Here is a 12,033-nt window from a genome sequence, read left to right as displayed (position 1 = left end):
GGCGTTTGGGATGGGGGATCCTGGAGCCCTGCAAAGCAACCCAGAGTCGCCTGGGCAGGTGACCCCGGGAGTCCCTCCCACCTGGTTTCTTCCTGGAAGCTGGGTCTCTCCCCTACCCCGCGTGGGGTTGGTTTCATTGGTGGCAGCAGTGGTCATGAGGCCCCTCCCCACAGTCCCACCGAGAGCCCTGCAAGCAGACAGGTCACGCTTTCAGCAGATGAGCTTGAACCTCAAGAGGGCTGTGCACAATGAGGAAGGAAACGTGGGTGGAAAGGCACCCTGGCCTGCTCTGCTGGCTGGGCCAGGAACTGGGGGTGGGGCTGGGGCAGGGGCAGGGCCCGCTAAGCCACCAGTGACGGGGAGGAGCTGCGGAACTGGGTGGCGGACACAGGCTGAGGCTCGGCACGGGAGCATGGCAGCCAACGTCTCAGGTAAGGAGAAGGCATGTTGGCTTTCTTGGGGGGTCTGTGGTTAGCCCTGCAGATTGTCAGGAGGTGGGGGCGGTGGGGCATGGGTATTGGTAAAACCTAGATCTGGGGCTGGGCACAGTGGCTCACGCCTGTAATCCCAGCACTTTGGGAGGTTGAGGCGGGCAGAACATGAGGTCAGGAGTTTGAGAACACCTGACCAACCAGAAACCCCATTGCTACTAAAAATACAAAATTAGCCGCACCTGGTGGCACGTGCTTGTAATCCCAGCTACTCGGGAGGCTGAGACAGGAGAATCACTTAAACCTGGGAGGCGGAGGTTTCCCTCCAGCTTGGGCAACGAGCAAAACTCTGTCTCAAACCTGGTGGTGTGAGCCTGTGATTCCAGCTACTGGGGAGGCTGAGGCAGGAGGATCACGACCCCAGGAGGTCCGAGACTGCACTGAGCTGTGATTGCACCTCAGCCTCGGTGACAGTGAAATCCTGTCTCCAAAAAAAGCCAGTCTAGACGACACTTCCTCCCTGAGCAGGCTGGCGTTGGGAGTCCTCCGGAGGAGCCTGCCCCCGCCTGCAGTGGCAGGAGTGGGGTGTACAAGGAGTGAGTGCCCCTGTGCTGCTGGGCCCTGGGCACTGCGGTGAGCACTGGCGCCAGTAGTGTGTAAGCAGGTCCCCCCATTCTTCCGAAAGAGGGAGATTTTTCTCACTGTCATCAGGTGAGTGAGGCACAGGGTATGGGGGAAAATACCGCAGGGAAGGGAAGGTGGAGGGCACATAGTGGTTAGGGTGGCCTTGGGCCCTCTCACAGGCAAGACCACAGACGTGGGGAAAGGAGCCTCAAGAAAGTCTGGGTGAGGCCAGGTGCAGTGGCTCATGCCTGTAATCCCAGCACTTTCGGAGGCTGAGGCGGGCAGATCTGGGGTCAGGAGTTCGAGACCTCCTGGCCAACATGGGGAAACCCCATCTCTACTAGAAATACGAAATTTAAAATTAAACCAAGCGTGGTGGTGGTTGCCTGTAGTCCCAGCTACTTAGGAGGCTGAGGCAGGAGAATCACTTGAACGGGGGCGGCAGAGGTTGCAGTGAGCTGAGATCACATCATTGCACTCCAGCCTGGGTGATGAGAGCGAGACTCTTGTCTCAAAAAAAAAAAAAGAGAGAAAAAAAGATTGTCTGGGTACGAAGGTCCCAAGGCACAAGCCTGCAAAGCAGCCGGGAAGCCAGGGTGGGCTGGCGCGAGGGAGTGAGTTGTGGAGCACAGAGGGTGGCACTGGGGGGTATGGTGGGCGGGAGTGCTCTTGTGGGACGTTGTGGGGTGAGTCTGGCTTTTTGGCGGCAACTCTATGGCCAAGTGTGAGCACCTGGAAGCAAAAGGACGGGACAGGACTCTGGCGCTCGCAGGTGCCCTCTGGTGGCCACAGGGAGAAGAGGCTGTGGGCGGCGGCTAGTGCTGAGGTCAGGGCAGGATGCCGGGGCTGGACCCCACCCCGGTGGGGCCTCAGACGGCACAGGTCTGAAGCGGAGCCAGCAGGCCTTGCTGGGGCTGGACTTTGAGGAGGAGGCCTCTAGTGAGGCCAGGGACTCCCATAGGCAGGTGTGGTGCGGGAGCAGGGTGGCCACTGCCCGTGTTACCGGTGGACCCTGAGCTCCAAGACTGCCTGGCCCACCTCAGCGCGTCCCTCGGGGCCAATGCAGAACCCTGGCTCTGAGCCCAGTCCTGTCCATATAGAGGAGTGGAGCCCGCTCTCCTTCCAGGGAGGGGAAAGAACTTGTGTCAAGGAATCCATGCCATGGCAGATGTGGGCTCTGGGGGCAGCAGGAGCTGCCTTGTGGGAGAATAGGGCTCAGCTGGTGACACCTTCTGCCCACAGATGCCAAGTCCTGCCCTGCCAACTTCTTGGCAGCTGCCGACCACATCCTCAGTGGGTTCCAGGAAGACTTCCTGTGGCCCATACTGGTGGTTCAGTTCCTGGTGGCCTTGGCCAGCAATGGCCTGGCCTTGTACCGCTTCAGCACCCGGGAGCAGCGCCCATGGTACCCCGCCGTGGTCTTCTCAGTCCAGCTGGCAGTCAGTGACCTGCTCTGCGCCCTGACGCTGCCCCCGCTGGCGGCCTACCTCTATCCCCCCAAGCACTGGCGCTACGGGGAGGCCGCATGCCGCCTGGAGCGCTTCCTCTTCACCTGCAACCTGCTGGGCAGCGTCATCTTCATCACCTGCATCAGCCTCACCCGCTACCTGGGCATCGTGCACCCCTTCTTCACCCGCAGCCACCTGCGGCCCAAGCACGCCTGGGCCGTGAGCGCCGCCGGCTGGGTCCTGGCCGCCCTGCTGGCCATGCCCACACTCAGCTTCTCCCACCTGAAGAGGCCACAGCAGGGGGTAGGCAACTGCAGCGTGGCCAGGCCCGAGGCCTGCATCAAGTGTCTGGGGACAGCAGGTCACAGGCTGGAGGCCTACAGAGCATACAGCCTGGTGCTGGCGGGGCTGGGCTGTGGCCTGCCGCTGCTGCTCACACTGGCAGCCTATGGTGCCCTCGGGCGGGCTGTGCTACGCAGCCCGAGCATGACTGTGGCCGAGAAGCTGCGCGTGGCGGCGCTGGTGGCCAGTGGCGTGGCCCTCTACGCCAGCTCCTACGTGCCCTACCACGTCATGCGAGTGCTCAACGTGGATGCTCGGCGGCGCTGGAGCACCCACTGCCCGAGCTTTGCAGACGTGGCCCAGGCCACAGCAGCCCTGGAGCTGGGACCCTACGTGGGCTACCAGGTGATGCGGGGCCTCATGCCCCTGGCCTTCTGTGTCCACCCGCTGCTCTACATGGCCGCGGTGCCCAGCCTGGGTTGCTGCTGCCGACACTGCCCTGGCTACAAGGACAGCTGGAACCCAGAGGACGCCAAGAACTCTGGCCAAGCCCTGCCCCTCAATGCCACAGCCGCCCCTAAACCGTCGGAGCCCCAGTCCCATGAGGTGAGCCCGTGACGTAGCCCAGCTGAAGCCGCCGCCTGACCCCAGCCCCAACATGCCCCTTCCCCCAGCCCAGGCAGGAGCAGTTGCCTTTCCCACCCAACAGCGCTGGCCACAGGGCTCCCTGCGGCGTCAGGGACCACACCATGCCCAGGGGAGGGGAGGCGCTGGCCCCCGCCACAGAACTGGAGACACGAGAACAAACAGGACTGGGCAGAGAGTGGAGCTTTTTTATTGACCTTGGAGCCCGCTCTCTCACAGGCTGCCTTCTGTCGCCGAGGGTCCTGGGCCGAGCACGCGGTGGCAGCTGCTTAGTTAGTGGACGGCCTGGGGTAGGGGAGGGTGGCAGGGTATGAGACCTCCAGGGGTGCCCCAAGACCCCAGACACCCAAATGGTGCCTTGCGGTGGGCTAGGGGCAGAGAAGGACGGGGTAATGGGAGGACAAAGCGGGCACCGAGCCAGCTGGCCAGCCTCAAGGCCTGGCCCACGGACTGGCAGGGACCCCAGGCACAAGAGCTGCCACCCCTCTGCCCCTCTGCCAGGTTTTGGAAAAAGACAATAAAGGACTATCCCCTCAAAACCAGCTGGGGGACTGTTAAATTGGCACACGGCCACTGGTTGGCCCAAGGTTCTGTGGAGGTGCTGGGACGAGGTGGGGAGCAGGGGCTGGGGTGGGGAGGGGTGGGGTAGGGGTGGAGTCTTACTTGGCCCACTCGACATTGAGAATGAGGTGGTCGTAGCCGAAGCCGGACACCCCGGCGATGGCGCGCGCGGCATCCTCGCGGCGGTGGAAGCTGATGAAGGCGAAGCCCTGTGCAGGGGCGGGGTGGGCTCAGGGGCACAAACTAGGACAGGCGACCCCAGGACAGGTGACCCTCACACAGCCCCGTCGCACCCGCCTGCCTGCCCACCTTGGACTGGCCGGTGGTCTTGTCCTTAGCCAGGTAGATGCGGGAAATGGAGCCGAAAGGTCGGAAGAGCTCCTGCAGGTCGGTCTCACGTGTGTCCTCTGACAAGTTGGTGACACGGATGGTGGCGTTGTCGTCGGCTGTGTGGGAGAGGGGAGGTGACTGTGAGGGGGAGGCCCCTGCCCAGCCCTTGTGTGCACGCTTTGGGGATAATTACGAGGTGCCGGGAGATGCCCACCTACCAGCCTGGCATCAGGGTGCCCCTCACCTCTGCGGTTGGGCTGCATGGACTCCCCACGGCGGCTGGCCCCGTCGCGCAGGCTTGGTGGCACGTACTTCCCTGTCTTGTTCTGCGTGGCCTGCACCGGCTCCAGCTCTGGGGACCAAAAGACAGTCAACTGAATTCAACCTCACCCTGGCACAGGAACAGGGACACAGCCGCCCCAAAAGGCTCAGGCTTCAGTGCTGACCCAGCGCAGGCACCGTGTGCCAAGCCACAGGCAGCCGGTTGGCCACGAGGACACCAAGGTGACACCTAGGAAGCTGACACCATTTGAGCTCCTGGCTAGTGACAATGGCGGAGGAAGAGGGAGCCCTGACCCCACCCCAGAGAGGGTGGGTTGGTGGGGGGGGCGGGCGACGGGAATGGCAGCCTCACATCCACATCGACAGCAGGCACGGGACACACGACAGGAACAGTGCCCAGGTTCCCCTCGCATGGAGGCGACAAATGGACGTCTCCACTCTCACACTCACCACCAGCAATCCCACCAAAAGATTCAGACAGTACAGCCACAGGCATGCAATGGAGACACTACACACACTGTGTGTACACACAAGGGCGGGTGGTCAGCACCCTGGGGCCGACAGCAGCTCCCATCAGGACAGTCATAGGGCCACCAGCAGAGTCACAGCTGCCAAGTCACACATATACGAGAGACGCCGGTCTCCCAACCACAGGAGGTACAGCCAATTAGGAAGGCACAGACACCCTGAGGAGAGTCGGGCACCATCAAACCTGCCACGCTGTCGTGTGGGAGATGACAGCACAAAGGCAGCACTGGGGACAGAACCCGCGCACTGACAGCAGGACCCCCCGCCCCCGCAATGGCAGCCAGCATCCCCAGCCCCGCACCTCCTGGCAGCTTCTCCTTCTCGCCGGTAGACAGGCCCAGCTGCTCGGCCAGCTCCTTCTGCATGGGACCCAGCGTGTCCTTGTAGGGGCAGCGGGTGGTCCAGTGGTCGCCCTTGCAGATGCGGCAAGACACGATCTTCTGGCCCTTGAGTTTGTTCATGGGGTCCTCCTCCTCCTGGCAGTTCAGGTCCTGGCAGGGGCGGGTTGTGGGGAGCTCAGAGGCGGCTGAGGGACCCCCTTTGCCCCCACCCCAGCATGTCAGCCCCACCTGATTGCCCTGCTTACCTCTTTGCTGGTGATGAACGTCATAGAGACATCATCACTGACAGTGGTGGTGGCCACATTGGGTCCCGGGGGGTCAAACTCTGAGTTCCCAAACTTCTTCCAGTTCTGGGCTCAGGGAGGGATGGGGGACAGTTGAAGGCAGGGGCAGGCAGGGTTCCACAGTGGGGTACCCTAGACCTACAGCAGCCATCCCCAGAGTGCCTGGGCCCCAAACCCCATTTTCATCCTCCTCAACCACTCCCCAAATAGTCCTGGCGACAGTTCCCATTTCCTGAGTACACGCCAGGCCCAAGCTCCAGCTGACAGCTACACAGCCTGGGGCCTGTGCAGGCTGGTGGACCAGCTCCCACCACGGCGTGATACTCAGGGATGTGCAGGGGTCCACCCAGACCTCCGGGCCCTTGAGCTAGACAACCTGAGCCTCAGCTTCCTCCCTTCCTCCCTTATCAAATGGGAACCACAAAAGCTTCCTGCCTCCCTGGGCTCCTAAGGAGACTGAATCAGAGAGACACTTCCTGCAAGGTGTTTGGCATGGGGTATGTTACAATGAAGTGCACAGCAAGCTGCTCTAAGTGTATTTATTGCTAACGCTTCTAACTGCTGCGACCACCTCCTGCCTCTGTTCCTCCAGGCTGACAGGCCAAGAACAAGAATCTAACCCCGGCTGGGCCCGGTGGCTCCCTCCTGTAATCCCAGCACTTTGAGAGGCAAAGGTGGGAGGATCTCTTAAGCCCAGGAGCTGGAGACCAGCCTGGGCAATGTAGTGAAACCCCATATCTACAAATAATTAAAATTAGCCGGGTGTGGCAGTGCACACCTGTAATCCCAGGTTGGCTTGAGCCTGGGAGTTCAAGGCTGCAGTAAGCTATGATCGTGCCACTGCACTCCAACCTGGGCAACAGAACTGGACCCTGTGTCTTTAAAAAAATTAAAAGAATAGCCGGGCGCGGTGGCTCAAGCCTGTAATCCCAGCACTTTGGGAGGCCGAGACGGGCGGATCACGAGGTCAGGAGATCGAGACCATCCTGGCTAACACGGTGAAACCCCGTCTCTACTAAAAATACAAAAAACTAGCCGGGCGAGGTGGCGGGCGCCTGTAGTCCCAGCTACTCCGGAGGCTGAGGCAGGAGAATGGCGTAAACCCGGGAGGCGGAGCTTGCAGTGAGCCGAGATCTGGTCACTGCACTCCAGTCCGGGCTACAGAGCAAGACTCCGTCTCAAAAAAAAAAAAAAAAAAAAAAATTAAAAGAATCTAACTTTCACTCGATATTTATAATCGAATTTATTTATTTATTTATTTTTTTTTTGAGACGGAGTCTTGCTCTGTAGCCCGGGCTGGACTGCAGTGGCCGGATCTCGGCTCACTGCAAGCTCCGCCTCCTGGGTTTACGCCATTCTCCTGCCTCAGCCTCCGGAGTAGCTGGGACTACAGGCGCCCGCCACCTCGCCCGGCTAGTTTTTTGTATTTTTAGTAGAGACGGGGTTTCACCGTGTTAGCCAGGATGGTCTCGATCTCCTGACCTCGTGATCCGCCCGTCTCGGCCTCCCAAAGTGCTGGGATTACAGGCTTGAGCCACCGCGCCCGGCCTATAATCGAATTTATTTGACATTTATTTTATTTTATTTTTGAGACAGAGTCTCGCTCTGTCACCCAGGTTGGAGTGCAGTGGCACAATCTCGGCTCACTGCAAGCTCCGCCTCCCGGGTTCACGCCATTCTCCTGCCTCAGCCTCCCGAGTAGCTGGGACTACAGGCGCCCGCCACTGCGCCCGGCTAATTTTTTTCTATTTTTTAGTGGAGACGGGGTTTCACCATGGTCTCGATCTCCTGACCTTGTGATCCGCCCGCCTCGGCCTCCCAAAGTGCTGCGATTACAGGCGTGAACATTTATTAATATAATTTGATATCTATCATCAAACTTTTATTAGATATTTATCATTTATTTAATCGCTATTTATCATCGACTCCTATGCCCTGGACTTTCCAGAGTCCCAAGAGAGTGCAAGCACTCCAGGCCTCAGTTCAGCTTCAACAAAATAGGTACAAAGAGTTAAGCCCGGCTGGGTGTGATGGCTCACAGCTGTAATCCCAACACTTTGGGAGGCCGAGGCAGGTGGATCACGTGAGGTCAGGAGTTCGAGACAAGCCTGGCCAACATGGCAAAACCCCGTCTCTACTAAAAGTACAAAAATTAGCTGGGCGTGGTGGCGCATGCCTGTAATCCCAGCTACTCAGGAGGCTGAGGCAGGAGAATCACTTGAACCCAGGAGGCGGAGGTTGCAGTGAGTCGAGATCGTGCCACTGCACTAGAGCCTGGGGGACAGAGCGACATTCTGTCTCAAAAAAAAAAAAAGAGTTAAGCCCCATCTCTTAACAAAAAGGTCCCGGAGCATGGTTTCCCAATTCCTCTGGGTTAGCCCTGGGGAAGGAGCGCCTCACCTTCCTCCTTGCAACAGCCTTTGAAGCCTTCCGGGTCTCAATCCTGAAGGTGCGGACAATCTGAGGATGGCAGGGGAGAAGGGTCAGGCTTCTGGGACTAGGGGATCTCCTTTACCAACCCCCTCAGCACACCCCGCCGCCTTCTGGTCTAAGGGCCCCCAAGCACAAGGGTCCCCACTCCCTGCCCCCCTACCCTCACCTTGAACTTCTTGCCATCCTCATCTATCTTGTACTCTGTCACTGTCTTTATGTTTCCGTTGATGACCTCCTTGGGAGGCGGCAGTGGAGCTGGGAGAAGGGGAAAAACAGAAGGACTGAGCCCTGGGTCATGGGGATCAGGAGCGGCAGGGCTGGAGGGAGAGGCAGCCCGGACACGGAGTGGCAGTCCTCACTCACCTCCCGGCAGTAGCTCTGGCTCTGGGCTGGTATCACCAGTGGCCAGAGGGATCCCCTTGAGGAGCTCGCTGGTGACACATTTGTCTGCAAGAGGCAGCGTGGGGAGGAGGGGTCAGCTCCAGGGCAGGAGCTCCCCAGCTGCGATGGAAGGGCCTTTGGGATGATGCCTACAGCAAGAGCTGAGAAAGGCAGACCAAGGGCAGAGGGCTGACCAGGCAGCGCACTGGGATAGCCCTGTGGGGACTCGGAGTGGCAAGGATGGGGGATACCTCGTAGGAAGGTGGGTGCCAGGCCATGCAGCCAACCAGGCGCCAGTAGAGAAACAGGAGACGGGAGATTACAACTTCCTCCCTGGAGTAAGGCAACAGCTGGGAGAACTTGGGCAGTAACATGGGAGAAACAGGGACCCAACGGGGAACACCTGGAGTTGGCAACAGGCAGGTCCCAAGGAGGATGGCGCGGGGCAGGGGCTGGTCGTGACGGGGAACACGGTGCCAGACTGGGAGATGAAAGCCGGCGGCAGTCGCCCGGCTCGGGCCTGGCCGCGATTACCCCGGGCGACCGGGTACACTCACCGTCTTCCCCCTCCTCCTCCACCTGGTCGGCCCAACTGGGCTTCGAACTGCGGAAACAAATGTGTGGGAAGCGAAGATTAAGTCAGCAAGGCCCGGTCCCCGCAGCCTCGGCACACCCAGGCCCCATAATACTTCCCAGAGCACCCCAACCGCTTCCCGTGCCCCCTTCCGCGATCCCGGACTCACTCAAAGTCTCCAGTAGGCATCGCAAAAAGTATTCTCCACGCAGCCAAAGCCCGGCCAGAGAGCGGAAGTGGGTGGAAAACGAGACTTCCGGTGCCGCCGTCGCCGCTAGAGAGGCCCAGCCGCGGCGCCCACAACGACACCTGCGGACGGAGGTGGAGGCGCACGCGGCTGTGTGTGCTGCTGAACGCTGCTGGTACCAGAGCAGGGCTGGCGGGGCAGAGGCTGATTTCAGTGCTGGTCCTAGGCCGGGCGCGGTGGCTCAAGCCTGTAATCCCAGCACTTTGGGAGGCCAAGACGGGTGGATCACGAGGTCAGGAGATCGAGACCATCCTGGCTAATACGGCGAAACCCCGTCTCTACTAAAAATACAAAAAACTAGCCGGGTGAGTTGGCGGGCACCTGTAGTCCCAGCTACTCGGGAGGCTGAGGCAGGAGAATGGCGTGAACCCGGGAGGCGGAGCTTGCAGTGAGCTGAGATCCGGCCACTGCACTCCAGCCTGGGCGACAGAGCGAGACTCCATCTCAAAAAAAAAAAAAAAAAAAAAAAAAAAAAAAAAAAAAAAAAAAATTAAAATAGGCGGGGCGCGGTGGCTCAAGCCTGTAATCCCCTCACTTCGGGAGATCGAAGCGGGCGGATCACCTGAGGTAAGGAGTTCGAGACCAGCTTGGCCAACGTGGGGAAACCCCGTCACTACTAAAAATACAAAAATTAGCTGGGCGTGGTAGTGCGCGTCTGTAGTCCTAGCTACAGACAGGAGGCTGAGGCAGGAGAATCGCTTGAACCCGGGAGGTGGAGGTTGCAGTGAGCTGAGATTGCGCCACCGCAGTCCACCCTGGCGACAGAGCGAGACACTATCTCAAAAAAAAAAAAAAAAAAAAAAAAAAAAATTAGCCAGGCGTGGTGGTGGGCACCTGTAATCCCAGCGACTCGGGAGGCTGAGGCGGGAGAATCGCTTGAACCCACGAGGCGGAGGCTGCAGTGAGCCGAAATCACACCACTGCACTCTAGCCTGGGCTGCAGAGTGAGACTCTGTCTGAGAAAAATAAGTAAAATTAAAATAAATAATAATAATCATAACAAGGCTCACTTATTGAGTGCTTGTTGTATATGAAGCACGGTGAGGAGGATATTACTTCCATTTTACAGCTGAGGAAACTGAGGCTCAGACTGGGTCCGGTGGCGCATGCCTGTAATCCTGCACTTTGGGAGACTGAGGTGTGGGGATCGCTTGAGACCAGGAGTTTGAGACCAGCTTGGGCAACACAGTGAGAACCCCTGTCTCTAAAACAGAAAAAAAAAAAGAAAAAAGAAACCAAAGCTCAGGGAAAACAATCCTTTTGCTTAAATTGTTCCTTATCTTCTTTCCCGATCTCAATGATTCAGATGCCAAGTCGCCCCCCGCCACTCCCTCTTCTTTTTAGCGTTCTTGGCTTTCCGGTATAATTTTGTGCATTTACTTGTTTATGGCTCAGCTGCTTGCTCTAAGCACAATCGTCCTCAGTTGGAGTGATTCATGATGACTCCCCAGGGAAAAAAACTGCTTTTCAGGGAGAAAAAAAATCTTAGATATTGTGGTCTTCTAAAGCCACCTCTATCAGACATCTTATTCCTAAGTATTTAGTTTCTGCCTTTAGGGAGATATTAAATGTAATTAAATTGAAATTAATTTAGTCGATGTAAATTCAATTTTAGAATAATTCGGGTTTTCTCCTAAGGAGGGTGATATGAACAAAAAAAGTTTGACAATGCCAGATGCAGTGGCTTACACGTGTAATCCCAGCACTTTGAGAGGCCGAGGCGGGCAGATCTCTTGAGGTCAGGAGTTCAAGACCAGCCTGGGCAGCATGGCAAACCCGTCTTTACTAAAAATACAAAAATTAGTTGGTTGTTGTGGCCCGCGCCTGTAATCCCAGCACTTTGGGAGATTGAGGCAGAAGGATCACTTGAGCCCTGGAGTTCGACCAGCCTGGGCAACACATAGTGAGACCCCCATCTCTAAAACACATTTTTTTTTTGGGGGGGATGCAGTCTCACTCTGTCGCCCAGTCTGGAGTGCAGTGGCGCAATCTCGGATCACTGCAACCTCTGCCTCCCGGGTTCTAGAGATTCTCCTGCCTCAACCTCCCGAATAGCTGGGATTACAGACTACGGCCACCATGTCGTGCTAATTTTTGTATTTTTAGTAGAGATAGTAGAGACAGGGGCCCGCCTCGGCCTCCCAAGGTGCTGGGATTACAGTTGTGAGCCTGGACCCTAAAAAAAAAGTTGTGAGCCTGGCCCCTTAAAAAAAAAAAAAAAAAAAAAAAAAAAAAAAAAACTTTAAAAAAATTAGCTGGGCATAATTCTGTGTGCCTGTAGTCCCAGATACTCAGGAGGCTGAGGTGGGAGAATAGCTTCAGTCCAGGAGGTTGAGCCATGATCACACCACTGCACTTCAGCCTAGGCAACAGAGCGAGACTCTGTCTCGAAAACACAGACACACACACACACACACACAGACACACACACGCAACAAACAAAACAAAACAAACTTGTAAGGGAGAATGGCCTGAGAAAAATAAATAAAGAAGAAGACAGGAAAAACAAAGTTTATGCTGTTTATCCTCTGAGGTGTGAGTGAGGAGGCCACTCAAGGGTTTGGAATATCACCAGCTTTTCTTGTGGAAAAAATTATTCTAGAAGCCTGTAGAGACCCAAGTGGAAGGGAAAACATTAGCTG

The 12,033-nt window shown here is 57.4% G+C and overlaps 2 protein-coding genes across 2 annotated transcripts; one reads left to right on the top strand and one right to left on the bottom strand.

Annotated features, from left to right (window-relative positions):
* Nucleotides 1-10: 10 nt before the first annotated feature.
* Nucleotides 11-3,506, top strand: P2RY11 (purinergic receptor P2Y11). Its single transcript, XM_007995200.3, has 2 exons — nucleotides 11-431; nucleotides 2,298-3,506. The coding sequence occupies exons 1-2, from the start codon at nucleotides 11-13 to the stop codon at nucleotides 3,401-3,403; spliced, it is 1,527 nt and encodes a 508-aa protein (XP_007993391.3). The 3' UTR covers nucleotides 3,404-3,506.
* Nucleotides 3,507-3,598: 92 nt separating this feature from the next.
* EIF3G (eukaryotic translation initiation factor 3 subunit G) lies at nucleotides 3,599-9,428 on the bottom strand. Its single transcript, XM_073016972.1, has 11 exons — nucleotides 9,314-9,428; nucleotides 9,128-9,174; nucleotides 8,553-8,636; nucleotides 8,356-8,444; nucleotides 8,157-8,216; nucleotides 5,718-5,822; nucleotides 5,433-5,622; nucleotides 4,566-4,673; nucleotides 4,301-4,437; nucleotides 4,094-4,200; nucleotides 3,599-3,715 (listed from the first exon to the last, which is right to left on the bottom strand). Exons 1-11 carry the CDS (start codon nucleotides 9,331-9,333, stop codon nucleotides 3,700-3,702), a joined length of 963 nt encoding a protein of 320 aa, XP_072873073.1. The 5' UTR covers nucleotides 9,334-9,428; the 3' UTR covers nucleotides 3,599-3,699.
* Between the last annotated feature and the right edge of the window lie 2,605 nt (nucleotides 9,429-12,033).

Source organism: Chlorocebus sabaeus, chromosome 6 (assembly GCF_047675955.1).
Source record: "Chlorocebus sabaeus isolate Y175 chromosome 6, mChlSab1.0.hap1, whole genome shotgun sequence".
NCBI lineage: Eukaryota > Metazoa > Chordata > Mammalia > Primates > Cercopithecidae > Chlorocebus > Chlorocebus sabaeus.
Note: the sequence above shows the minus strand (reverse complement) of the source record. Positions and strands in the feature narration are given on the sequence as shown.